The following is a 26,101-nucleotide window of genomic DNA, read 5'->3' as shown; positions in this document are numbered from 1 at the left end:
AGGCCATTATGAGATGCGCTTGTACCTCTCTGTAGATGGTTCTCATTTATAGACCCTAATTCTACAAGGTGGCATTTCACAGATGAGACTTACTGATTTTCTTCAGCTGCCCCATTTTATGTTCCCAACACTTGCATGTACATACCCTGAAATAGCTGTTAAAGAATAATGTGAGAAGCTTCTTTACTTCTGTCCTGACTGAAGGATGAATATGTGTTCTCCATAGCAGTCCTCCCATTTCCAGTTGGCACCAGGGAAGAAAAATCAGATGTGAACTCGAAGTCTGGCTCTTGGACGAGTGGGCTGGTTTCTTTGCTCTGATTCTTGTCCTAGAATATCATGCATCCTCTCCCAGCCCTTCTGGTCTGTCCTTGCCTCGTGTCCCCTTTCTGCTCAGCTTTTCCAGCAGAATGTGTGACTAGATTTGCCAACAGGGTACTCTGAAAAGTGTTTATAGAAATAATCCTTTAGCTGAACAGACCTCTCTTCCCTCTCCTTTTCAATGCTGTTGTATAGGTTTATGTGCCACTTCAGAGTCTGTTTTGGAAATTGGGGTCTTTGAGTAGAATTCTCAGTGAATCCTAGTCTTCCTTTCGGAAGAAAGGCTTCCAGTTTTGTAACAGCAAGAGGCATGAAGGTGAGGCTATTTGTTTACAGCCAGTACGCTTTAAACCTGTTTCTCTAGCTCTTGTTTTCAGCTTCTTTATTTTAATGAGGCTTATCAATGCACCCATTTTTTTTTGTTTAAGGCATATGACTATTTCAACGCTTTCAAACACGTGTTCTGTTGGTCAGGAATCAATTTTCTGTTAAATATGCCTTGCATGTAAAGTGGTACAGCTTAAGAAACAATTGTGGAGCAGGACACGCTATGGGCCATGTGCATTATTGTTTTAAATTCTGTGCTTCTGAACTCTAAAATCATACATCAAGCAAACTGTCCTTAGTAAATGGGATGGCTATGGTAAACTTCCTTCCCTGACACCGCCCCCCCAGCTGTCCTGGTATCCCAGGAAAAATACTTATGTAAAAATAGCAAATAACTTCAAACCTTTGCTGAAATCTGGTCTGCTTTGTGCTGATAGCTATTGCTAGGAGAATCTGAGAAAATCTGCTATTGTGTATACAGAAAAACATTTTTTAAGTCAAAGGCTAGCTCCCTATGATAAACTGGCATATAATCTGTGTTCAGACATAGCTGAAGAAGTCAAATGATAAACTACCAAAATAAAAACACACAACCATCATTTTTCAACCCCCTTGACATTGAATGGTATTAGTAAAATGCGTTGTTAGCATTGTGTTTATATACATATACTAAAATATATATTGCTTATGTATAAAAATGTGTGCCTTTACATATGAGTTACCTCTGGAAATAGAATTTAATATTTCTTTCATTATTTTTCCTCTGTTCTGTCTAGTGCCTTTCCACCTCAGATGATTGCAAACATCTTACATAGACTGTGCAAGTTGCTGCATCTGTGTTGATGGTCAGTTTCTTTGTGTTAATCTGTGAAAGCTCTTGTGAACTCTCTCTGCAGGAGAAGGAAGATGACATATCAGATTACATGCGACATGGCTTATCTGGCTCATCTAGCCTTTTACCTTAAGAGACCTGGACTTAGCAGGACTTTGGGAGATGAAGCTTTCTGGAGAGCCTGTCCTACTGTTGTAACTTGTCTGTATGCTGAAGGGAATCTGTGAAAAACTTCTATCTATAAACCTAGAAGAAAATATTGCTGGATTTGCAGCTCTGGAAATAAAACTCTCAAATCTACTTCAGTTGCCTCCTACGTTGCCAGCACTGCATGCAAAGCAAACACACAAGGTGAAATTTAGATGTCTGAATGCTTCAGAGGTGACAGGAGACCTGTCTTTCATGGTGCAGCTTCAGAAGGCACGGCAGGATACCCTGAGGAGTCTCAGATGACATTAGACACTGTTGTTCAGGCAACTGACTTTTAGTCTTAGTGAAAACTGGACTGAAGGGTTGTACAATAACAAAGCCTTATATTCTTATAAAAATCTGGGGGACTGAAATAATGCAATTCTTTTTTTCCTCTTCTCTAGTAACTCTTACTTTGTTGCTAGCACTGCCTTTCTTCTGTGGATTGACTGTACTTTAAGAGACGATTCTGGTGGCTGTCCAAGGGGCTGTTAAAGATGTAATGAATTCATCTCTTGGGAGGGGCAGGGATGGTAGGGAGGGCCTTTCTCCTTTTTACTGTGAAAATGAAAGATAACCAGTAGGAAGCTTCTAGTATGGTACCTTCAGATGAATATTTGTTCAAAGCTGAATAAGGACTTGAAAATCACACAACTGATGGCTAATTGGGCATAATAAAAGGTTGTATCAGTCTTGTACCTGAGAGGTAGGATTGACCCTTCAGTCACTGGTAAATTATCAGAGCAGTGATTCTGTCAAAGTTTCTTTCAGGTTTTTTATATGCTCCTCAGATGTTGGTTAACTTAACCAGATGTCTGCACTGAAGAACTGGGAAGAGACAGGTTCACCGAAGTGCCCGGTTTGGGTCTATAAATGGCACAGCTGGGGTATTGAAGCTATTTCTAGTCAATGGAATTGGCAGTTATAATTCCCAAAGCCAGTAGAGCTTCATACCTAGGAGAAGATCCCCCTGGGATAAACGAGTGTGTGCACAATGATAAACAAGGGTGAGCGGTGCCAGTTGCGCTGGTGCTCTGCTCTCCACAGCGCCAGTGAGGCCAGGCTTGCTTAGCACTCAGGCTGTGCTGGGCAAGAGATGGAAATAAAGGATTTTATTTTTGTAAGTAAATTCTTGAGTTTCTTGAACACTATCTTGATGGGCATCAGACAATATATAAGCAATAATAATCGAATCAAATAAGTTACTTACACTTTCATCAGGAGTTAACGAAAAATGTAATTTGTAACATTATGTAGACATCTGATTGTAAATGATGTCTTAAAAAACCTGAACTATTCACTTATGCTTTTTGCCTTGAAACAATAATTGATCTTTTCTGTAGAATATTTCTCTTGCAGTGTGAATATGGTCACGTTTTCCTGCGTTGAATATACTAAATTTTCTTTTGAATTTCCTTCACAAAATAACCACATAAAATGGTACTCTCCCGAAAGAAGTTAGCTGTCTGGCTGAGCTCATTGAAGCTAGGGATTTTATTATCCTTTTTGTAGGTCAAACTGACTTCCTTGCAGATAGTCTGTACAATGTGCATTGTCCAGGATGTCTTCAGTGCTGTTATTCAATTAACTGGAACTTCTTTACTTAAAAAGTCTTATTAAATATACTTTGTTTATGAAAGGACCAGTGGGATAGATCTCTATTTGTAAAACAGAACAGGTTAATGTTCTTAATCTTGTCAGATTTTTTTCATTTCAGGGAAGCTTATTGTGTAAACTGTATAGTAAGACAGTGAAAGTGCATTTTTGGAGTATGACAATAAGGGCTAATATTAAAGCTGGATCTAGGAGCCAATTGCAAAGAGTGAGGGGTTTTGTTTGTTTGTTTTTCTAACTGCTGCTGAAAGCACCATAGTGTTTTATTTCTTTAGTTATGTTTCCTTTGGTTAACAGTACAAGAAATGGTTTGAGTGTATGAGCTTGTGGTATTTAAAAGAAAATGTGTATTTACTATAAGATGTTTGGTGTTTGTTATACTGTTTGTAACATTCAACTATCTATGTATTTTACTGCTCTGAGCAACTAAACTTGAAGCTGTGACTTATTTTTACAGGTAGAAGAACAGATCTTATCTTTCATGTTAAAACATAGAGAAGTAAGCTTGGAATCCAGAGTTTTCTCAGAGATTGAAGAAGGAAACTAAACTCCTTTCTCTGCACCACTCACTGTCACATGTATTACATAGTTTTATTGACTGGGTTTGATCTGAAACCTGCATCTTTGCCCAGCACTTTATGTAATATCAGGCACAGTTTCTGCTGGAAGAAGATGCTGTATTTGATGGATTGCTAGCTTGACTTGATACGTCAAATCTAGTGTTCCAATTGGCTTGTCTTTGACTAGAATTTTTTTTTCTTATGCCATTGTTTTCTTTCATACTGCCAGCAATGCCTTTTGGTTAAGGAAAGTTAACTGCTCTTGGATATGAAATGAATAAAATACTGTTTTCTCCATGAACTTGCCTTTCAGTAATGCTGGCTTTAGCATAGAATCATCTCAGGTTGGAAGGGACCCATCACAGAGTCTAAGCCTTTGACTAAGAGAGTCATCCAGATATTCCTTGAATTCTGGCCGACTTGGGGCCCTGACCACTCCCCTGGGAGCCTGTTCCAGTGACCGACCCCCTTCTCAGTGAAGAACGATTTGCTGGTGTCCAATCTGAACTTCACCTGATGCAGCTTCATTCCATTTCCTTGTGTCCTGTCACTGGTCACCAGAGAGCGGAGATCAGCATCTCCCCCTCCACTGACCCCACAGGGACATCGCAGCCTGCGATGCAGTCACCACCCCTCAGCCTTCTCTTCTGCAGGCTGAACAAACCAAGTGACCTCAGCCGCCCCTCCTAAGTCTTGCCCTCAAGACTTTTTACCGTTTTGGTCACCCTCCCCTAGACACATTTTGATAGTTTGATATCTTTCTTGCATTGAGGTGCCTAAAACAGCATACAGTACTTGAGGCGGGGAACAGATTACTTTTGGGAAGTCCAGCACCAACTTTGTGCAGAACAGGTTACCAAGACTAAGTAAGTGTAATTACACCAAGTACGCTAGAAAAATGAGGGTGGGAAGTGGTAACAGGTCATGCTGCATGCATGGCTGATGTGTCTTGTGTCTCTGTTTCTTCTTGTATAAAGTAGTTCTGATCTGTTCTGCTAACACTTAGATATGTATAACACTGATTACCCTGTAACCAGGGCTTTACTTATTTGAAATAAAAGGTTAGTAACAGACCCAACCTGATATTCAACTGCAACCTGAAAGGAAGCAATGTTAAAATTACAGAAGACTGTTGCTAATAACAACCTGTTTGGCCTGCCTTTTCTCCTCACTTTCTCCAAAGTAGCAGCTTTTGGAAACCTGTGGAGTTTGAGCCTTTTTCTTCTTGTCTGGGTGAGCCTAGGGACAAATTGAAAAGTTAACGGACTTGCAGCTCTGTACAGTACAGGACATTTGTTTGAAGGATGTTCATGATGTGAAAACAGAAGTTCTTAAAACCATTGCATGAAATGGCCTGAAAAACTGTCAGTAAAAGTGGTGTAATTTTGAGTTTTTACGTCTAATATATTTTGGATGTTAGATTTTTAAATCAAGGAAATGCCCCTGAAGTGACTTTTCACTCATCCTCAAATTCATGAGTGAAAGTGTGGTGGTTTGATTCCCACCCCCCCCCCCCCCCCCCCCCCTTTTCCCTTTGGGTGTTTTAGTGGTTTTAGTATGTGGTGTGTTTTGGTTTTTTTTTAGTATGTAGCTTCCAACACAGTATCTTAGACTCTCTTTTAGGGGGCTTTGTTTGCCTGGTGTTTTTACCTGATAGCCACTGTTTTCGCTGTTCAGGACTGGGCAGCTGTTCTCTTCCCTCAGCACCACTCCACTCTTCCCAAACGCCTGGCAGCTTTGTGCAGCTGGCTGGTGAGGGTGGCTGTGCGGCACACACAGCTTGTCCTGGCCCCGCTGCCAGCTGAGTGGCTGTGCTGTCACAGCCTCATCCTGCAGGAACTGGGGAGCAGCAGAGCAGTTTTCCTGCACGACACTTCTGGAGTATCTGTTAATGTAACGCCAATCTAAAAGGTGTTTGCGTGGTGTAAATCTGGCATTAGTATGGTGAGTTGTCTTTCAGGACAGCCTGAAGTTGGCAGTGCCTGCTTAGCTGAGTTGATTTGATGGAGCTTTTTTTTTTTTTCTTCTTCCCTGCTCTTCATCAGCTGCGTGTGCCGTTAGTGAGAGGAGCTGTGGCTGTGTATCTGGCTCATAAATTTGAGTTGAAGTAGTTTTTCTTTATATTTTTTCTTTAATTATCCCTCTATATGTGTGCTTTGTTAAAATATTTCGATATGTTCAAATTAGCTTTGCTGAATGTACTGCAGTCTCTATTTCTTGCAGAGTGTTTGTCCTGGGGTTTCACACTGTAGCACACAGGCAAACTGGTATTTGCAGCACAAAGAGGAGAAAAGAACAACTATTTGATGTATCATTTCCGTGCCGCACTTGGCCTTGAGACGACTTTTGAGGAAGCAAAGAGTTAAAATTTAACTCTACATCCTGTTGATCAACTGTTTGTTTTTTTTAATATGGTTTGAAGCAGACAGATAGTGGAGGCAGCTAATCATTAACAGTCCCTTCAACCTCAGAGTTTAACTTTGCTTCTGGGATTAGCTGGTATGGTCCATAGCACCCAGTTGCAATGGCAGAGGGGTTTGTTTGATGGCTTAAATTTGCTTCCCAAAGGAAACATGTTGAGCTTTTGGAAGGGCTGTCTTCTTCTCCAAATCAGTATAGTGCTGGACTTATTCCTGCTGGATTATGTTGCCTAGAAGTGAGAATTCCATTCCTATTCCCCAAATTTTAAATTATGCTATGTATTTATGTTTCAAAATAGGCCAAATATACTTAAAGCTGGTCTGACTGTTTGCTAGGGCTTGTTATCTGCATTAAGCCAAGCCACTTTGCCATACTTTGCTGTTCTCCATCCTTGATATTTAAAAGTAGGTTTTGTGGATAAAATCACTCTTTAGCTGCTTTGTTACCATATTGGAGCGTACACTTAGGCATAGCTGTAGGTGCCTAGAGTGGCCAGAGCTTTGAGAATGTGTGAGCTTTGTGGTATATGTGGCTTGTCTCTTGGGTATTAACTGTTGTCTGGCTGGATAGCTATGCTGTCCTGCTAAAAATTGCTTGTGTTTTGGGGTTTTCCTCTTTTGGAAGTGAAAAACATTGCCTATGACTAAACAATAAGCTTCCACATTAACATCAAGCAAATAGATATAAATAAAATACAAAAATTAATAAGTTACATGCTTTCTATTGCGTAATGATCACATAACAATAACATGCAGTCTTTATAAAATCTAGAAGTCATCATTTCTTCTTGACGCAAGATGCTGTGTAGTAGCTGATGGGCAGCATATGGCTCTGAGCAAAGCGCATGATGGGAGCCTCTGCTTTGCTTAGGGGCCAAATACCACCTTGCTTTTGCAGTGTCCCAGATGTGGTAAGAGTTGCAGCCTCATTTGCTTTGAACAGCAAATCAGTCTGTTGTGCAGGCACGCCTGCATGCCTTTCAAGATTTACATATGTACCATAAGATGCTGGCCTTGTACCCTGTTACAGATAGTCTTCTTTGTTTGGTTTACAGTACTGAAATCTGTGGAAAGACTTTACGAATTGCTGCTCTATGTTTAATTTTGGATAAGCTGTCTAATGTAATTAATATATGCTCTTTTCCTGTTCTAAGGGTTTTTTCTGTTAAGAAGAATTTGTTGCAAGATAACTTAAGTCATTTTCTAAAGCGTGTATGGTACAGCATCTGTTCCTGGAATTTCTTATACTCTGCTCTGGTAGCTTATGGAATTGTCATTATTCATAGCAGGGCGGAAAAGTCAGTGTTTGTGGATTACCTGCTAGGAGAAGATGCATCTTTTTGTACTGTGAAAGGCTTTCTTTCATTGTTTTTCACTTGACATCAACATTTGGACAAAAATGCATCTTTATACATACACTGAACAAGAAATGAATTTATTAGTAGCAACAGATTCTGCTAATGACAATGAAGTAGAAGCGCGGATTTATTTCAAGGGATGTAGTAATATTTTAAAATACTCCTTTAAAACATTGTAGTATATGCCTTAAATGCATGTCCTCGGATTAATATATTGCTTTGTTGTTTAGGTGGCTGTAAATGTTTTTTTCACCTATGCAGTGCTAATGTATTACAAAACATGAAGAGCTGCATATAATTAAAGAGTCTTCTAAGATAGTTTGGGACGTGGTGTTATCATTTGACAAAAGGGTTCAAGTTGTATGGAGGAATTGGAAAAGAGGTGATTTAAGAACATGTAGCACAGCACTCAGGTAACACTTCTTGATCTCACTGAAAGCAAACTAAAAGGCAAAACTAACGTGTATTTTAGTCTTAAAAGGAAAAGAACAAATAATAGCTCGATTTGAAGAAATACGGGTAGTCTTGTTCTTAAGTCTTTACTCTGTCTTTGAAATTGGCTGCCAGAGCAAATGTGGGATAGTGGCTGGTATCTGATACTGGTGTAGTGGTAAATGCTTGATGTATAGGATTGTCTCATTTGGAAAGGTGCTTTTTATTCCTGACTTCGAGATTTTTCAGAAAATGAGTATATAGAACAATAAATCTTGCTCCACAGCTTTACTGAGATATTTAATTAACTCATTCCACGTAAGCTAATGCAGTCATATGCATTTAACGTCTTGCATTGCTCTGGAAAGTCACAACTCTTATTTCACTGAGATTCCGCACGATTCTAAAGTAAAAACTTTTTGCGATGTTAGAAGTTGTCTGTTATTTAGCTTTAAGCTGTGAAAACAAGCTTGCTTGATATCACTGTTCTAGGTGCTTCTCCACGTGTTTTCACACATCTGCAATGCCATGTTTCAAAGCTGTTAAGGAGGATTTTATTTCTTTCTCGATTTACTCAGCAGAATTTAAGATTAATTTGAGTGTGTGTACTAGCTAGTGAAAGAAACAGTTCAACTGAAGGCATTTTGTAGTGAACTCTGAATACTGAATGCTGGCTTTCCTAGAAATGGTTGTTTCTTGGATGCTTACTTTTATTCATCTTGCCTCATATAGAAATAGAGTTAAATGTAAAGTAATTTTGTGCTTCATCTTTGACTCTGCTTCACTAAACAAAACCTTACACGTCACGATGTCCACTTCAGATGAGGCCAATTATAGAGATGTACCCAAACAAAATTTTTTTTTTTTCTTTGTGAACCTTGACTCTGTTTCTGTGACAATCTCTCCAGGAGGAATTGATGCTTACAGGCTGAGAACTATTGTTTTTAGTGGAAAAAGTGATGGCTTGATACTTTTTGTTCAAAGTCACTTAGTCTGGTGGTTTTTGTCAGATACCATCTCCTGCAATGAGATCCTGAGGTACTTAAATCAGCAAATGCAATCCTTGAATCTTGAAATAGGCTTCCTGAAGGTGAGATTCCCTGTGGCATCTGATGCTTGATTTGTACTTGTCTCCCTTAGCTATGGTTTAAGCAGTGGTTATATTTAAGCATTTCCTAATAAAATGATGGAGCTGAACATGTTGATATTCTTTTACTTGCATCTTTAAGGCCCTATGTTTTGTTTTTTTCTTTTAGTAAAGCTGCTATATAAACAGTATGACTGAAACGAGCCTCAGTGCTGAAATAAATCCTTCTCTGTGCAGGCTCTTATATGCACTGATAACTTTGCTGAAAGAAATTACTGCACAGACTTCCCAAGCTTAGTCCCTCTCTGAGGCTGCAGGCAAATTGCTTAGCTTGTCTGTCCTGGTTTCCCAAGATGTGAAGTTGGAGTAATTTACTACTAGTGCCAGTCATAAGAATGTTGAGGGTTAATCTGCAAGTACTTGATCTGCATAGTGTCTTTAGAGTGTTGAAGTAGTAATGTATAATTGTAATTTTGTTATTGATGTTGGTTATTTCATTAAAGGGTAATTTTCAAACAGTGTTCATGTAGATTAAATTCACTTCATCAATAAAGTGGCATCCTTCCAGCAGCATTAACCTCCTTCAGACTCTGTCTCATAGTGAAGCCTAAACATGTAGATAGCTCTGTAAAGAAAGCAGCAAATGCCTAAAAAAACCCATACTTTCTTGTTTTTAATCTAGACTGTGGACATCCATAAAGAAAAGGTCGCTCGCAGAGAGATAGGCATTTTGACGACCAATAAGAACACATCGAGAACTCACAAAATTATAGCACCAGCGAACATGGAACGTCCTGTAAGGTATATTCGAAAACCTATAGACTACACGGTGCTGGATGATGTTGGCCATGGCGTGAAGGTAAGAATACCTGGGCACTTGAGGACTCCCAAGTAACACAGACCAGGAGATAGGCTTGGGGCAGAATGTTAATGACATTAGAATGTTTAGTTCATTTATGGCAGAAAGGATTATGGTTTCAGTATGCTCCCACATGCACACATTTTAATAACAAAATGGATTTTTTTTTTTTTTTTTTTTTTTTTTTTTTTACAGTGAGGGTTTTTTGAGCAATGTTTGCTGTAACCTTGTGACTGTCAGTGGTAGTCACGGTGTCTGGAAATAATAGCGTATGATCTTGGACTAAAGACTGGTCAAAAAAGCCATGACTGACTTTTAAAATTATCATTCCTTCCTCCTCTGAATTAATTGTCTCTGCCACTCCCCTTACTTATTTTGTTATTGACAAAAATTAAGTAATCTCTTATGGGGAAAATGGCTAGTGGAGTGGTCTTTATTGTTGGGGTTTTTTTTGGAGGGCGGTCAGCAGAAAGGGGGTCAGCTAGTTGGCACTTAAATCTTGGTGGCATTTGATGTCTCACTCCCATTTGTGCTTTTGTATGGCCTCATTTTCACTTTCTTTAAACAAAAGCCTTCATGAATTAATGTCTACCTCCTTTGAAATGGTCATAGTTGAAGTGAATTAATAGAACACCCTTTGCTCCCTGGACACATTTTGATTAAAAAAAAAAAAGCTTTGTATCCCCCTAGAGCAGGCCTTCCAGATATATTCAGTTCACAACGATCTTCCTTTGAATGGCATTAAAAAGCTTTTATTCAACCCTGTGTATCCTCTAAAGCTTGATGTGCTCTGGTCAGTCAGCTGTGCAGCCCATCATGTGCCCTCTGAATCCCTGAGCTCTTGAGGAACTGATCTTTCAGAATTATTCCACACAAAAGAGTGTCAGGGCACCTCTTGCTTCATAATAACCCTCTGAATGCCCACAGGAGTCTAATTCCAGCCTAAGTTAGAAAGCACCTCTATAGCATGACATCTCTAGGCTATGAATTAATGTAGTGATTTCAGACTACCTGATGTTTTGTTTTGTCTGTAGCTAAACCTGTAACTCTTTAAGGTTGTTTTACACTAATAATTTAAGCAAGACTGGAGTTGGCACAGTCCTGTGTACAAGCCTGAAAGACGTACTCTGAATGGCTGTAAAGAGAAACACTAGGGTCGGAGGAAGTGATAATTTTTCAGTACACTCTCCGCATTTGAAGAGAGAGCTCTATGAATAGCAAATACAGGAATCCACAAATTCAATGTCAGGATATTGGTTTCTGCATATAAGTGTTCCAGGGATTAAGTGCTGCAGAAGGCTTTTTAAGAGTAGAGTAATTACTGTTAGTCTCTGAAGTTGATGCTCTGTATTGTGCAGGCCCAAAACAGGTTGCTTGCTTGATCCATAGATGCCAAAATTAAGGTGTAGCAGTTGTATTTTCTAATATGACTATTTGCTTTTAGGAGTAATGGTCTTTATTAACGTGACCCTTTTTTGTTTAGGGGGTAGCAATGAGGTGCTGCTTACCTATTTCTGTGCAGCTTTTACACAACGTTTTTAGCAAAGGTTTTTTGAACCTAGTGTTTTAATTTTATATTAAAAGCTTGGTCTGTTCAGAGGTAAAATACCTTCCAGTAATAACCAAATTAACAACTCATTACAAGTCAACTACAAATTATATCTGGCTATTGTTTCTTTATTGAGTGATTTGCCGAAGTCTGTTTTTGACTGTGGAAGGCATGAAAGACTTAGTAGAAAAATGATGTTGGTATATTCTATAGAAAATTTTCTATAGACTTGTTACACAAATGAAACAAGCTGCCAGCCAGGCCTCAGGTCTGTACTTGAAGCTGGTTGTCATGCATTTGATACCTTCACCAGTGTTGACATTCATTGGACACACTGTTGAGAAGAGTGGGCTGAGGTAGTGAGTGATATAATTAGATGTTTCTGGCCATCATAGCTCTGAAGGAAGTAGCTTGCTTTGTCTGCAAACCTAGATGTAGCTACTGCTGTTATAAGAAAATCAAACCACAACAACTTAAGAAACTGGATGAGGTCCTGTTGGAAGTCAGCACAGATGACACTGAGAATCTGAGTTGCCTCTTGAACATACACTATAGGGTAAATGTACAACAGGACAAGAGGAAATGGCCTCAAGTTACACCAGGGAAGGTTTAGATTGGATATTAGGAAAAAATTATTCACGGAAGGGGTTGTCAGGTGTTGGACCAGGCTGCCCAGGGAAGTGGTGGGGTCACTATCCCTGGAGGTGTTTAAAAGACATTTAGACAAGATTCTTAGGGACATGGTTTAGTGCTGGAGTCAGGTTATGGTTGGACTCCATGATCCTGAGGGTCTCTTCCAACTGAAATGATTCTGTGATTCTAATAAATTGAATTACAAAATTTGTCATGTCCAGAATGGTCTTAGAAGATGCTTAAGACTCTGAAGTCATATTTTCTTGACCAAAGATTTCACCCCAAGTTGGACAGCAACATTTCCAATAAGACCTTAGAAACCATGGTTTTCTAGAGGAAAAGAAATTTGAGTTCTGTGTAAAGCAATTGTCGATTTGACTATCAGTACAGATCCTTGAATGTCTTCTGCTGTGACAACTGTCAATAAAATACAGTACCACATGTACATTGACATTTAAGTATTAAAAAAAGTATGCAACACTTCAAAATCTGTAGATGGCAAATTATTGCTGCTAATGAGATTCTGTGCTGTGTTCTGGTGAAGGATTTGATAAAGAAACAGAAAGGAAAAATATAAGAAAGATGAATCAAAGATACAGGCTGTTTCTGCTTCTCTTTATTTCATCAAATACTGAACCTAGGAAAAATATCATTAAAATATGTGGTATATTTTAAGGAGCAATCCTGAATGATTTTATATAAAAAGTGTAAATAAAATTACTGTCTCACAGATTTAATGATAAATAGAAAGATGGGTAATCCTTGAGGTAAATCCTGTCTTGCCCTGTACATGTCCCATCTGAGCAAATGCAGAAACACCTCTTGCACACACAGAGCCCATTTTCTTTGTGTGTCTCTGCTTCTCCTGGCTGTGCAGAGGGGATGCAAAGGCAAATGCCTGAGCCATGGGGAAGGGCGCTAGGTGCCCCCTCTGTCTCACATGCAGCAGTTGTGGGGACAGGTGATGAGGGTGGCAGTGATGGCAAGCGGCTGCTCTCCTTAGCAGGTTTTCTCCCTGATGGGAGACACCTCCTTGGAAGGCAGTGCTGTTTCACCTCCAGCAGCTTCTTGGTAGAAAAGCTTTTTTAAGAGCATCCTAGGATCACAGAGGTACTTTCTCCTTTGGCCTGAAAGCTCCATGGCAGCCCCAGCTGCCCCACTCCCTGCCTCTTCCCTTTGCAGGGGCGGATATGCACAAAGTCTCCAAAAGGAGTAAAGTTGGTTTACATATATGTGTATATATATATATTCATGCCTATGGAGCCAAAGCTAGCATCAGTCAAAATCAGGAGAGCTATTAAAGGTGATTTGCTAGTGAGAATGCTTTCCCTTGCAACAGAAATATTTTGTGTAGATGGCTCCAAGAAACACACAGGCAAGCAGTTTTTGCCGGCCTGTTAAATCATTGCTCAGCTGTCACCCTCTGGCGAGAGGGGAATGTAGGTGAAGTCATTCTTGGTAAATAAGAGTAACTGTCATGATGTGAGAACCTACCTTCCTGTGTACAGCTTGGCTTAAAATTATTAGGCAGAGGCTACTTTAACATTTCCTTCCTTCTCTTCCCCTTCCTTTGTGAAATGAAAAAAAATAGTAGTGTGCCAGCAAATAAATAGGTCAAATACAATTACTCATACAGAAAATCCTCAGTTTAAGAGGGGGGAGAAGGAGGAGGAAGCTTGGAAGCTGCCTTAAAAGCCCTGAAGTTGGCCTTCGAATTTATTACAATTTTTTTTTTTTTAATGGGCAGGTAGAATTACAGCAATTTGTAAAATGGCATCTAAGTAGGAAATAGAAATGATGCCTTATGGTAAAGGCAGATAAAATGTTGAATACATGCTAAATTGAAATGCCTAATAGCTGTAATGGGGTTTGTTTTGTTTTATGGGACTAAAAATTTATATGAAGATTGACCACTTTTCAGCTTTGTTTTGAGAAAAAAAAATTGGGATTTTGTCACACTTGCATTTCAGTGCATTAAAACTGTAAGAAGCTTTCTAGCCTAGGAAGTTGAGCAGGAGTTAATTATTTGGAAATCTTTCTGGAGCAAATGGAGTGACTCCCTTAAAGTAGGGATTGGACCAAAACTTAGCAAATATTAAGCTTAGAGAAGAGAGCCTTGCTCTCAGGGTGTTACACTTCTCAGCCTGCTCTGCTCACCTGCGGTCCTCACGGTCACATCTGTGTCAGCGCAAAACGAAAATGCAGATGAGGTGCTGATGTGAGGGTAGAATCATGCCTGCTGCTCCTATGGGATAAGGCCTTTTATGTGTTAGCCACTCGAGTATTAACTTTTAAATAATTCACTGTAATGAAAATAAAGTGAGATGGGGATCCTGAACCTGAGCCTCTGCTGCCTTTGTCCCTGTATTAGCGTCTACCAGACACTTGCGCTTCAAAAGATGTTATATTGCCAATTTCATTAATGTCACATCATCCCTCTGGGGTCATGGCCAAACAGTAAATATTGCTCTAGGGTAAAAAAAGATTCTCTGGGGGAAGAAGTAACTCATCCCATTGCCAATTCTAATGACTCTGTTGTGAGTGTTGACACTGTGCTTTTCATAGGGCACTTGAAAGCGTGTTTAGTGTCATCTGATAAAATGTAGGTTTCAAGCCTTTCTGCTTGCAAAGAAAACTCAAAACTAAGAGGTCTCTTTATTTTCTATTATTTTTTTACGTTAACCTTATTTTATTATAGTTAGATTCAAAGTTACCAGCTCAAAGAATTCAAAAAGCTTGAAGTATTTAAAGGCAAGAATCTAGGTATCTTTCTCTGAACATGACTACTGAGTGCTAAGGGAACAGTATAAGTGGAATTTTAAATGTTAATAGCAGTTTAATACGGTAAAACATTTTAAGGTCAAATGTGACATGAAAATTTTTGCCTGCTTAGTTTGGAAACAAAAAAAAAGAGAAGCAATACTGACAAGCTTCAGCTGGTTACTGTTAAGAGAAGACAATGTAATTACTAGGTTGCAAATAATACTGGGAGAGGTGTCAGTTAAAAGATAAAGGCAAAACTACCCTGAAGGGGGGGACTTACCTACTCATGTTCAATTTTGAACGAAATATTGATTTGGAACCTAAATTTTCTCAAAATAATCTGCCTTGCAATAGACTATAAAGAAATAAAGAACAAAAAAAGGCTTCTGACCCATTCTATTAAGGAAATTGAGAGAAAGGAATAATTTCTTTAAAACTGCACAGAACTAGTGGCAGAAGCATGTTACCCAGAGTGTCTGACACCCACGTACAGTCTGCCTTCTGAAAAACATCTTTGATTACATATCTTGATTTATGTAAGGAAACCATGTTCTAGACTTAGTGTTTTACCGTATCTTTTCTTTAGGCATCCCATACCTTCATGTACAAGTGCCCTTCCAGCTGCTTTTCCTTCTCTGACTGTGGCATCTTGTGGTACTCCAGATGCTCCACTGATGTGACAGGAGGCAACCTTGTGCAAAAAACTGAGGGTGTCTGTGGGGCAATGAAATTTCCTAGCTGTAGATCCCTAATAGCACTTCAAAAGGTCTTAAGGCCAGCTGCTTTTCTGTAGGGATGTTTCAGGTAATTCTCACTTGACTAATACAGGAAATACCTTTTTAAGTAAAAGGGGAGGTTAACTAAAGAGTGATCAAAAGCAATCATATTTTTTTTTCTGCTGCAATTGATGACTGTGATTACTGGTCAAAGGTAACAGATCTAGGGGTGGTTATTGCTTCTACAGAACACACATATTGAAGTTCTGAGTTTGCCACTTACTGCTAATGCATATTAGACTAGCACAGTTCTAAACGTTTGTTTCCATTGGTCAGCATTTATATTGGATGGTCTTTAATGGCGACTTTCAGTGATCCTAGATGTGGCAGGATATAGTGTGAAATTGGCTCTTTAAATTCACCAGTTGGAGTAATAGTGAGTGACATCAGCAGGGGAAGTACAACCAACCTGCACAGAGACCTGTGTCTGCAGTCTGAAATTGACCAGTTCACAGCTGAAGCGTGCAGGAGAATCTTGCTGGATGTCAGCATGATAAGGATTTTGCTCATGTGTGCAAGTGGCCTTTTGTGTTAGATACATTTGCTCACTGAGTTGTGTGTAATGTCCTTCACCCTACTTTTCCAAACACAGTTCCTAACTCAAATAATAACTTTCTGGTTCCCTTAATCATGACTAATGTTCCCCTATGAGTTGTTACTTGGCATGGAAACTATTAAACCAGTTAGATGGCTGCCTCCTGAGGCCAGCCAGCAGAGTCCCTCCAATCTCTGGACACCCTTTGGCCACCAGTAGATAGTATTGATTGCCTCACACGCTACCCTTCTGTGCTGCGCTTGGTCTCATCCCTTTGCCCCCTTTTACAGACACCTGCAGCACTCTCTCTTTTGGCAGGTCTTTTTGTACTGTTTAGCCCACCAGAACTGAGCATGCCAGAACTGGTGAAATAATTGCCTTAAGCAAGTAAGCCTCTTACTTGGTACTTATAGTCAATGCTTGACTGTCTGAAAACATTGTTTGTCCTGTCCAAACCCACAGCTAAAGTTCTCAGTCCAGGTGCTCTGAATTCCTGGCATTGGTTACAGAAGCAGCCTCACTTTTGGCTTTGATAAACGCCTTGCATGGCTGTTACAAATGCCTGTTTTGGCCATTGTCTTAACTGCATTACTCCTTTCTCTCAGTCCTTGGCCGACCTGCTCTCCCACACTGTCAGAACCCATTGGATGTGCCACTGCCCTAGCTGGGATCTTCTGGAAGTGCAGCAAGGTTCACTCCTATTTCTTGAACCTGAGACGGTGGTTTCATGCTCTTAATTTCGTGACAACCCTTAAAACTTTATTCAGGACTGTCACATGCTTGGCAGGTTTTCCTTGGAAAGGCAAAATTGTTCTGCTTGCTTCTTTAAGACTTCTCTATGCTCTGATGCTTGCAAGAAACCTCAACCAATACTGCTGCTTACCGTGCTGTCTTGTTTCTGGGAACAACCTGATCTGTCTAGTTCTCTGCCTCTGCATCATAAGCATCCCCAGCAAGCCTACACACCGTGTTTTTGTTTGGATGTGTATGCCATCCACGATGCTGGTATCTGGCTGAAAACTGTCTCCCGCATGTACAGTAGTACAGCTAGCGGGAGAAGAAGGGAGTTGTGCTCCTTACAGATTCTGTGGGAGTCCCCAGTGCTGCTCTTCATTTGACTAAGCTTTTTTCTTTTTGCACCTCCTATCTCTTATTTTATAGATCACTCTCAGAACAGTCTCTTCCCTCTTCAAGCTGTGAACCTTATGCACGCTGCTGCTGCTGCTTTGCTTCTTCACGCCCTGCATTTCCTTCCTTCCTGACTCTGACCTTCTCAATACCAATCAAGCAGTTGGTGATGGTCATGTTCTACCAACTGGCTGGCTGGCATAGAGGCTCTTGTAGAGATGCTCCAACTTGCATTAAACATGTACCATTTTTTTCTTTTTGTTCTCTCATTTTTCCTAAAATCATAATGAGTCTAGATTCTGCTGCCTAAACTGTTCCCAGTTCCGAGCAATTTTTTAATTGCTTAGAAAGTGTTATGTTTGGTTTTCAGACCAAGAAATGTGGCAAGGTTGACCTCAAGCTGAGCCAATAAATAGAAGATGATGTCTCCTTCTAGCTAATTAGGTTATTAACTGTGATTAAATAGCCATATGGTTCATCTTGCTTCAATTAATTTGCTTTCCTCCTTTACTTCTGTCTTTTGGATCAGGAGTTCCTCTCCCATAAGGATCCCTGTTCCTTTTGTGTTCCTTCCTTCTGTGTTTTCCTGCTCATATGACTCTTGTTTGTATTGACAGCAATAGAGAGGACATGTACAGAGCTTTTTACTTCTAGAAAGCAGTGTGACAGCGGTTACTAATTCTGCACAGTAAAGTGTGTACATCTGTCTGCATGTTGTTTAACTGGTAGCAAAAGAGATGAAGGTCACCTGATACAGTGGTAGAGATAGGAAGAAAGGTCAAGAGCTGTTGGACTTTGGATACACGTTTAGTATGTTAAGCAATACTTAGCAGTAGAAAGGTTTGAAATAAGATGAAGATTCCTGAATCATTGCTAGATGTTGATATTTGTGTTGCTGCAGCAGAGGCAGAATGTAACAGTGATTAGGGAGGAGGTGGAAAGACTCACAGGAAGTGCTGAATGATACTGCATAAGGAAAGAGAGGAAGCTTTTGGGCTTTGTATTTTTGAGGCAGGCAAATTTAGTAGTAGAGGCTGGGTGGGAACCCGTGCCACCCTTCCTTTTAAGCCTTTAAAAGGTTTCTATCTATGGCTGCTAGGGAGGGACAAAACCAAAAGTTTTGCCTTTTGGTCTCTTTTAACAAATTCCTTGTATTATGCCGTTGCACTTGGCAACTGATGAAGTAAGGGAAAGGGTCACATATTTCTGTGAGAGGGTAAAGCAAGTTTCATTGCTGAAAGCCTGTTTTAAAAATACAATACTTCGGAGACTACCCTGGCATCCTGGAAACTGAGCCTTCATGCTTTTCCATTAAATGAGTATGTGTGGACAGCATGGTTTAAATGCCTTAATTCTGCCACTCTGCTGATGAACCTCTGCCCAAAACCTTCAAACTTACCACAGCTAAACTTTTTAATTTGAATTTTGGAGCAGGTTTTTGTTTCTGTTCTTGTAATATGAATAACTTAAGGGCAGTTGCTTTCAAACTCTTTCAATTTATTAAACTCCAGCTGTTTTTCAGTGGTTTTGCAGACCCTGTCAGAAATCTCATTGCGCATTGCTGTATAGCATGTTTTAATTATTTTTCTGAGTTTTTATAAGACCCTTAAACTGGTCTTAGTGTCTTGAAAGAGGAGAAGGTGCAAAGGGCAGTTTGAAAACATGTGCATTAGGAGGCTTGTTCTGGATGCGACGGTTTATTTCCAAACAACCTCAAAAAAAAATTTGGACTATTTTATGTTTGGGGGTTTTGTATTTGCTTGGGGTTGGTTGATTGTTAGTTGTGTTGTTTTGTGTGTGTTTTTTTTTTTTTTTTTTTTAATCAGTGAAACTAATAATTTTCCCCATTCAAAAACCTGAGTCATGCCCCCCTCACCCCCCCAAATAAAATCATAGAACTTGAATTTATTTAAAGTTTTACATTCATTTTCCTTATGATGCCAATTTTTTTTTTAACTCTGCAATTACAAAGCCTGTAAAAATGGTGTGGTGGAGTCATATAATGACTTGATTCTAAGATTTGAAATTTCAGAGTAACCATCATTAGAGCACTACCAATACAGTTTTGAGCAGCCAGCGCTGTGCTGGCTTGAGTCAGATTTCAATCAATAAACCAGAGGTGAAAGGCGTTGCTGCTCATCCTGTTTGAGAAAGCCCTTTTCTTTATTTATCATTTAATGCAGCTGCTAGGATTTCTTCACAGCACATGAAGGTTAAGTGTCAAAACAACAGGCAAGTCTATTCTGCATCATATAGCTGAAACTGTGGTTTTGTGAACGAATTCTTAAGTGCATGTTGCCATTGAAATAGCATTGATTTGGGTTTGGACTTGAATGGTCAGCAAAGTGCTTTTCAACCCTTTATTGCCCATGAGGAGCCTGGCAAACAAATCTGGCAAAGCTTAGCTAGACTTAATTTGACACAGGCGGTTTTCCTGTGGTTACTTAGACACAGAACTTTCAATGACAAAGTGAGCTGTTAAAATCTCTGTTAGTGTACTGGGGTGCAGCTAATTATCAGTAGATAGAAATGCTTTTTTGAAATGTGATAATCTGTAGTTTAACCTGTCCTACCAGTTATGATGGATCTGCCATTAATTTCTACCTTTTTCCCCCCTTTTTTTGCCAACGTTAAGTGGCTAAAAGCCAAGGTAAGAAGTGTTATTTCTCCTTTGACCCACAGTGCCTCATGTGACTGATAGTAGAGGCTGCAGAGCCATTAAAACTGAAAACTAGCGCTCTCTTATGCTCTCCTCTGCTTTCCATAGGATATTTAGATTAAAAAAGCTCTAGTTGATTTTTTTTAATTTACAGTGTTTACAGTGTGTCAATATAACTGCAATACATTGACATCTGCATTTATACATAGATACATTAATTTCTCTAACACATGTAGTGCTTTGCTCTGAATTAAGTAGACGCCTTCATTCCCTTCACTTACATTTTTTGCAGGAGACTTCCCAGACAACCTGAATGACTCTGCTAGTCAAATAGCAGGGGCAAATTGAGAAATTCTGGCCCATGCTGACTGTATTGTACTGTCAGTGTTAAAGTTTGATTTAAATTATTAATACCCGAATGGAGATGAACAGAAATGTGGCTTCCTTTTAAAGAAAAGAGGATGTAAGAGATTTGTGCATGAACCTGTCAATTGCCTACCTTTCTGATGTCTGTTGTAAATTAATAGCAAAAATAACATTAAGCTTGTATTTAGAGTCTGTGTTTACTGCTGTCTTGCGTGTAGCTGAAAACTTGCAGTTTGACAGCTGTCTGGGAATTCTCACTTCATATTCTTACACTTGAAAAAAAAAAAAGCTGTCAATAATAGAGCTGCTCTGTTATAAAAATAAAATCATGTTTTCCCTTATTTCAGCATGGAAATAACCAGCCTGCAAGAACTGGCACCTTGTCAAGAACAAATCCACCTACGCAAAAACCACCAAGTCCTCCCATGTCAGGCCGGGGGACTCTGGGGTAAGAAAAAAGACTGCTTGGTCCCGCCTGGGTAACAGTTTTAATTGTGCCAGTGTTGGTGTTTCTTAAATACGTGGATAGATGGCAATTCTGATTTTCTTCAGAAAAAAAACATAATTACCTCTTCTGTATAAAGCCTTTCAGTTGCATTAACTCTTATTTTCATTATGACCTTTTGAAAGACTGTTTTTTTCGTGGCGGAAGACTTTATTGTACATATGGGTAAATGAGGGGGTGGTTGTTATTTCCAATTTTGGGGGAGAAATCCTTAGTGACACAAAAGAATATCAATGAGGTTTTAACTTCAGTGGGGGAGAGACTTTATTGTTGAAGTTTTTGTCTACTCATTTTTCAATATTATAAGAGGAATGAAGTGTCTGTTTGGTGCCATATCTGTTTGCATTATCAAAGCAAAATTAGTGGCATTGTGAACACGTTGGCAAAGTTGATTCTCACAGGCTTGTGCACTTCTGTTTTTATGCTTAAATGAGGAAGGATTTTGCTATTCCCAAGTGCTTCTGTGAGCAGAGTTCCCTGCTGTAGCATCTATTTTGCTGCTGTGGACCTGTGGGTAATGAAATCTGCTTATCTTCATGTGCCAGCAAGTAGTTTTGTTGCTAGAGAGCAAAACATTAATGCTTGAGAAACTAAGAGCAGGTACCATATGGTTTTGTATGTCCAGCTGTGCAACATCTTCCAAAAGGCATCCTAAACAAGCCCATCTTGCCTATTTGTCACTCTCAGTCTTTCCTTTATGCTGTGAGGGACTGTGGCACTGTAAAGCTGTGGCATGGTTGTGTGCCGGGGGGAGTAATTTAGGGTTTTGCTTACTGCAGAACAATGTTTAGATTTCTTAAAGAGAAATGCAACTTAAGAGTTCAGTGGCAGGTTCACTCTTTTATTTACTGCATGGGGGAAATATGCCAAGCCACATGCTGCTGACCTCTCCAGGTGCCCGTACCTGTTCATGAAGCAAACTTTCAGACACCTTCCCTCCATGATAACTGTTCACTCTGGAGTCTGTATTTTAGAACTTCAGAGGCAAACTTTCAGGCAAGGCCTGGTAACTGTATGCAGAACAGACTTTCAGGAGACAAAATTTTTACAAAATAAAAATTTAATGGAGCAGAATAGCAGAAGGGCTGGCTTAAGCTGGGTACCTGCACAGAGGTCCCCCCAGGCATAGAAAACTACAAACTTCTGTATCTTTACAGGCCATTCATACCATGATTCAGTCCAATAGCAATATTTCACTTTGAATCTTCTTGCTTCTCATTGGATCTTTTTTTGTCTGATTCCATGTGGGCCTTTGTTTTGTTCAGCTGTAGATGTTGTTTATGGTCCATAGCCTTGCAGATACTGTTTTGTCTGAATAAATCCTTTTTTCTCAGCTAAGTGCAAAATAGGTCTTATCTTTAAGTGTTCAGTGTAGTTTGTAGTTGCTTTTGGTAAATATGAGCAGAACTTTACAGCTTAATTTTAGAAAAAACAGTTTACGAAGTAACATGAAGCAAAGAATATATCGAAAATCATACAACCTTATATTTCTAAATAATTCATTACATTTAGTATGCATCTACTTAAGCTAAATGATTACTATATTGAACTTGAATTGGGCACATCCACTGACCTGTGAGTAGTAAAACCAGTGCCATACAGCTCCCTTATTTAGCAGGCAGAGCTCAAAGTGGTCTCATCCAGGGTGTAGAATAAAGTGGGTGACTCACAGTCAGATTGCATACAGCAGGAATGTCTGCACGAGACTCCCTGCGCCCACAAGTTACCGGTGTTCAGTGTGCTGTTCTGCTTCCTTGTGGGTCTCCTGGAAGAGCGTTTTGCCTGACTGTGGCCCAGGCCCTCACCTCCTCTGGAGCCTGGACCAAACTGCTGCCAGTTTGGCTGTAGGGGAATTGAGTGCATCCGCCACATTGTGTTGGCTTCAGGTATGTTGTCTGGGACAGGTGGTGAGCTGGAAAAATGAGGAGTGATGAGATGGAACAGGATGGCGGACGAGCAGCAGAGGTCAAGGAAAATTAGAAGCAGCAACTCCTTTTGTCAAATACTAGCGCTTTTTTTTTTTTTTGATCCTGATTTGGTGTTTTGCTGCTTTACCATGGCAGTGTTTGTTTCGCGTTCTGCAGAGAAATTACCCTGGAGGTTTCCTCAGCATGTTTTGTGAAAATTCCCATTGCTCAAGGGCATGCAATCAGTATTCCAATTGTCTCTCTTATCCCAGCTGAGAAAGAGTTGTTTATCAGCCCTGGCAAGCTGGGTAGCGCTTTCATGTCCTCTTGGATGCTTGCTATTGAAACAGCAGTGTTGATGTGCTGGTGAGCTGCCTCTCTCTAATGCTCTCCCCTGAACAAGACAGAGCTGTTTGGTTGCCTTAGCTGATGCCTGATAAGGATTAATCAGCTGAATGTCATTTCCAGATGAGCTTGACAAGAGACAGCAGTTGGCTGAGGGGGAGGAATAATGTGGGTGGGTAACAGAGATTTCTATCTGCCCTTCTTGTTCAGGAAGCACAGTTCTTGTCTCGAGCATCCGTGTTCTGCCAAAGCATGAAATATCATAGGCATGACTGTTTCTCTAATATATGCAGAAAAAATTGCTAGAAACTGCAAAGACACTACTTTTCTCCCTTTGATCCAGAAAACAGAGAGAACCATGTAAAATCAGAACTGAGCTTGATGTGTAACACGGGCCATTAAGCATGTGCTCTCTATTGTGCAGCTTGTCCCTCCGAGGCAGGACTAGCTGAAGGAATATGGTGGGGATGGAGTTCTGCACAGAAATCATGTGGGCTGAAAAGGGAAAGGGGCTGCGGGAAGCAGGGATCTCTTCACTGGACCTGGGAGAGACTGTGGAAGAGCTTGGATGCTCTGGCTGGAAGTATCACAAGAGGAGGAGTGAATTGCTGGAGCTGGATGGAGGGGAGTAGCCGTTGTGCCTTGAGGGTGCTGGGGCAGAGCAAAGGTCTTGGGGTCCCTGAACCCTCCCTGGTGGCAATGGGCATCACACCACACTGCAGCACCAGGCAGTGTCAGGAGGGAGGGTTCTCCTCTCTAGGGCTGGCAGAGAAGCAAAGGGAAGGATTGGACTTGAGTGATGGAAAGAAAATGTTTTTGACTTCTCTGGTGCTTAGGTGTTGGAGTTCTTCAGTGAAGCCGAGAAGAGCAAAGGAGAAACTGAGGCATGGCTGAACCTGATGGTGTAGTGGGGGTTTGCTTTTGACAGTATTTTTAAATTGTCCAGGCAAAATAAATAGTACTACAGACCTGAGTAGCAGTATTGCCAGGGCCTTCCAGGGTAGAATACCTTAAAATGTTTTCAAGGTTATTTCTGTTGGAAGCATATTTAAAATCTTCCTTGATTATCATTTTATTTGGTAGTATTTAGAGCTCTATCTCTTACAACCAAAATATAAAGTATATTTATTTTTCCCATGACTGGTCTCTTTTGGCAGATCTATAGGTGGTGGCAGTCTGCATATTAAAATCATCTGTAGTTCTTTATGTAGACAAACTAATTTACAAACACCACAGTGCATGCAAACAATTCTTGTATTTCCACTTCTCTCCTTTAGAGGTTTTAGTAGTAGAATGTTGTAGTTAAAATTTAGTGCTCTTGCATTCCATATTGTAAAAAGGAAGTCGGTAAGTTTCTTAAAATACCAGGAAGCTGTGTAACTTATCAGCTCAATTAAAACCAGTCACTGAAGAAATGATTAAATGCCAATAGTTAAGTATTTTTGGTTTTGCTTAGCTGGTGCATTGCCAAATTCCATGCCTTGCAAGGGATCTCTTAGTTACTGGTGAGAACTGAGGAGCTCTGCAATTCAGTACAATAAACACACTGTTCTTAAGGCAGTAACGGGTCTGGTAAATAGATCTCACAAGATCTGTGTTATATTTCTGACTTGATGCAGTCTGCTAGGTGACTGTGGGAGTCTCTGGGCTTCACTTCTTTGGGCTGGAAAACTGAGACAATGAAGCTCATCCAAGGCACTTTAAGATCTGCCTAAGTGATATGAGGTTGCTGGATTACTATGTGAAATGATGCTGCTAGGAAGAGCATTGGTGATTGCAAATGTAGCTGTGAATCTTTCAGCCTTACTCCTGTCTCAGTGAGTTGGATACCTTTAGCCAAGAATACTTTTGGAAAGCATTTGGGGGAATGGGGAGGGAGGGAGGAAAGATGATACTGTTACAGTGGAAGAGCTGCTCACAAACACTGTACTGAAAGGTAACTCCAGAATGTTATACAGATGTAACTATTATATGTTATGTAGTTCAAATAATATATTTTAGGTGGTAAATTTACTTCAGGCTTTTTTAACTACTTTATGTGCTGTAGGCCAACTTGTATGGATCTACATAAGAGCACTTAAGAGAGTTGAATGTGACCTGTCTACCCTGCCCAGTGGAATTCGTTTCATATACTGTAATATGGGTCACTGTGCAGTGATCTCTTATGAAAACTTAAGGAAACAAATGGCTTCACTACTTCATTCATTTATCCTTTTGATCTTCTGCTCATTTATCTGTCTTCAAATCTTTTTTTTTGTTGACCAGACGAAATACTCCTTACAAAACCCTGGAGCCAGTCAAACCGCCAACAGTCCCCAACGATTACATGACCAGTCCTGCCAGACTGGGCAGTCAGCACAGTCCAGGAAGGACGGCTTCCTTGAACCAGAGACCAAGAACACACAGGTAGAGCATTTTCTCACTGTAACGCTTTCCTGCTTGGCATACTCTTGCTTACTAAAATAATGGAAAAGCTTTGAAGCTTTGTGCCTGTTAGCTTTTTGTTGAGAGGCAAAAGGTGAGTTATTCTACCACTCCGCATTAACAGAACATGAATATGTTGACTTCTCTAGCACATAAAACTGCTTTCATACTCTATGGAAGCCTCATTGTATCTAGCAGCTTCCATAGCTACAGGCCTTGTTTTATATAATAAATTTATTTTGTTCTATGGTATTTCTTTCCCAAGAATAAGCAAAACTTTAAAATTTATGCAGTTGCAAGGTAGAGTAGTGTTGGGTCCTAATGGGTTTGAAACTGCATTATAAACCTTAGCCTGAAATACACTTAGGTTTTTTTTGTTATTGTTGTTCTCAAGACCACTAATTGCAAAGGGAAATTTCTGTTGATTAGAAACACCATGATTAAGGTAGTCTGAAAGAGCTGATTGCTTTCTTTTTACTAGAACTTAATGCTCATCAGTGCTAGCATAATAG

At 39.9% G+C, this 26,101-nt stretch overlaps 1 protein-coding gene across 10 annotated transcripts in view; it reads left to right on the top strand.

The window, feature by feature from the left end:
- ABI1 (abl interactor 1) overlaps positions 1 to 26,101 on the top strand; it is an 83,672-nt gene that overhangs the window by 43,042 nt on the left and 14,529 nt on the right. For 6 of the 10 annotated variants that reach the window (XM_065831156.2, XM_065831159.2, XM_065831163.2 and 3 more), the window contains exons 3-6: positions 9,823 to 9,999; positions 20,019 to 20,033; positions 20,756 to 20,856; positions 25,431 to 25,571. In XM_065831156.2, coding sequence (XP_065687228.1) covers positions 9,823 to 9,999; positions 20,019 to 20,033; positions 20,756 to 20,856; positions 25,431 to 25,571 — 434 coding nt within the window. The remainder of the gene's footprint in view (positions 1 to 9,822; positions 10,000 to 20,018; positions 20,034 to 20,755; positions 20,857 to 25,430; positions 25,572 to 26,101) is intronic. The other 4 variants (XM_071805254.1, XM_065831165.2, XM_065831155.2 and 1 more) reach the window with 1 other exon arrangement.

This window comes from Patagioenas fasciata, chromosome 2 (genome assembly GCF_037038585.1).
Source record: "Patagioenas fasciata isolate bPatFas1 chromosome 2, bPatFas1.hap1, whole genome shotgun sequence".
Classification (NCBI taxonomy): Eukaryota; Metazoa; Chordata; class Aves; order Columbiformes; family Columbidae; genus Patagioenas; species Patagioenas fasciata.
This window is presented reverse-complemented; position numbering and strand designations above follow the sequence as displayed.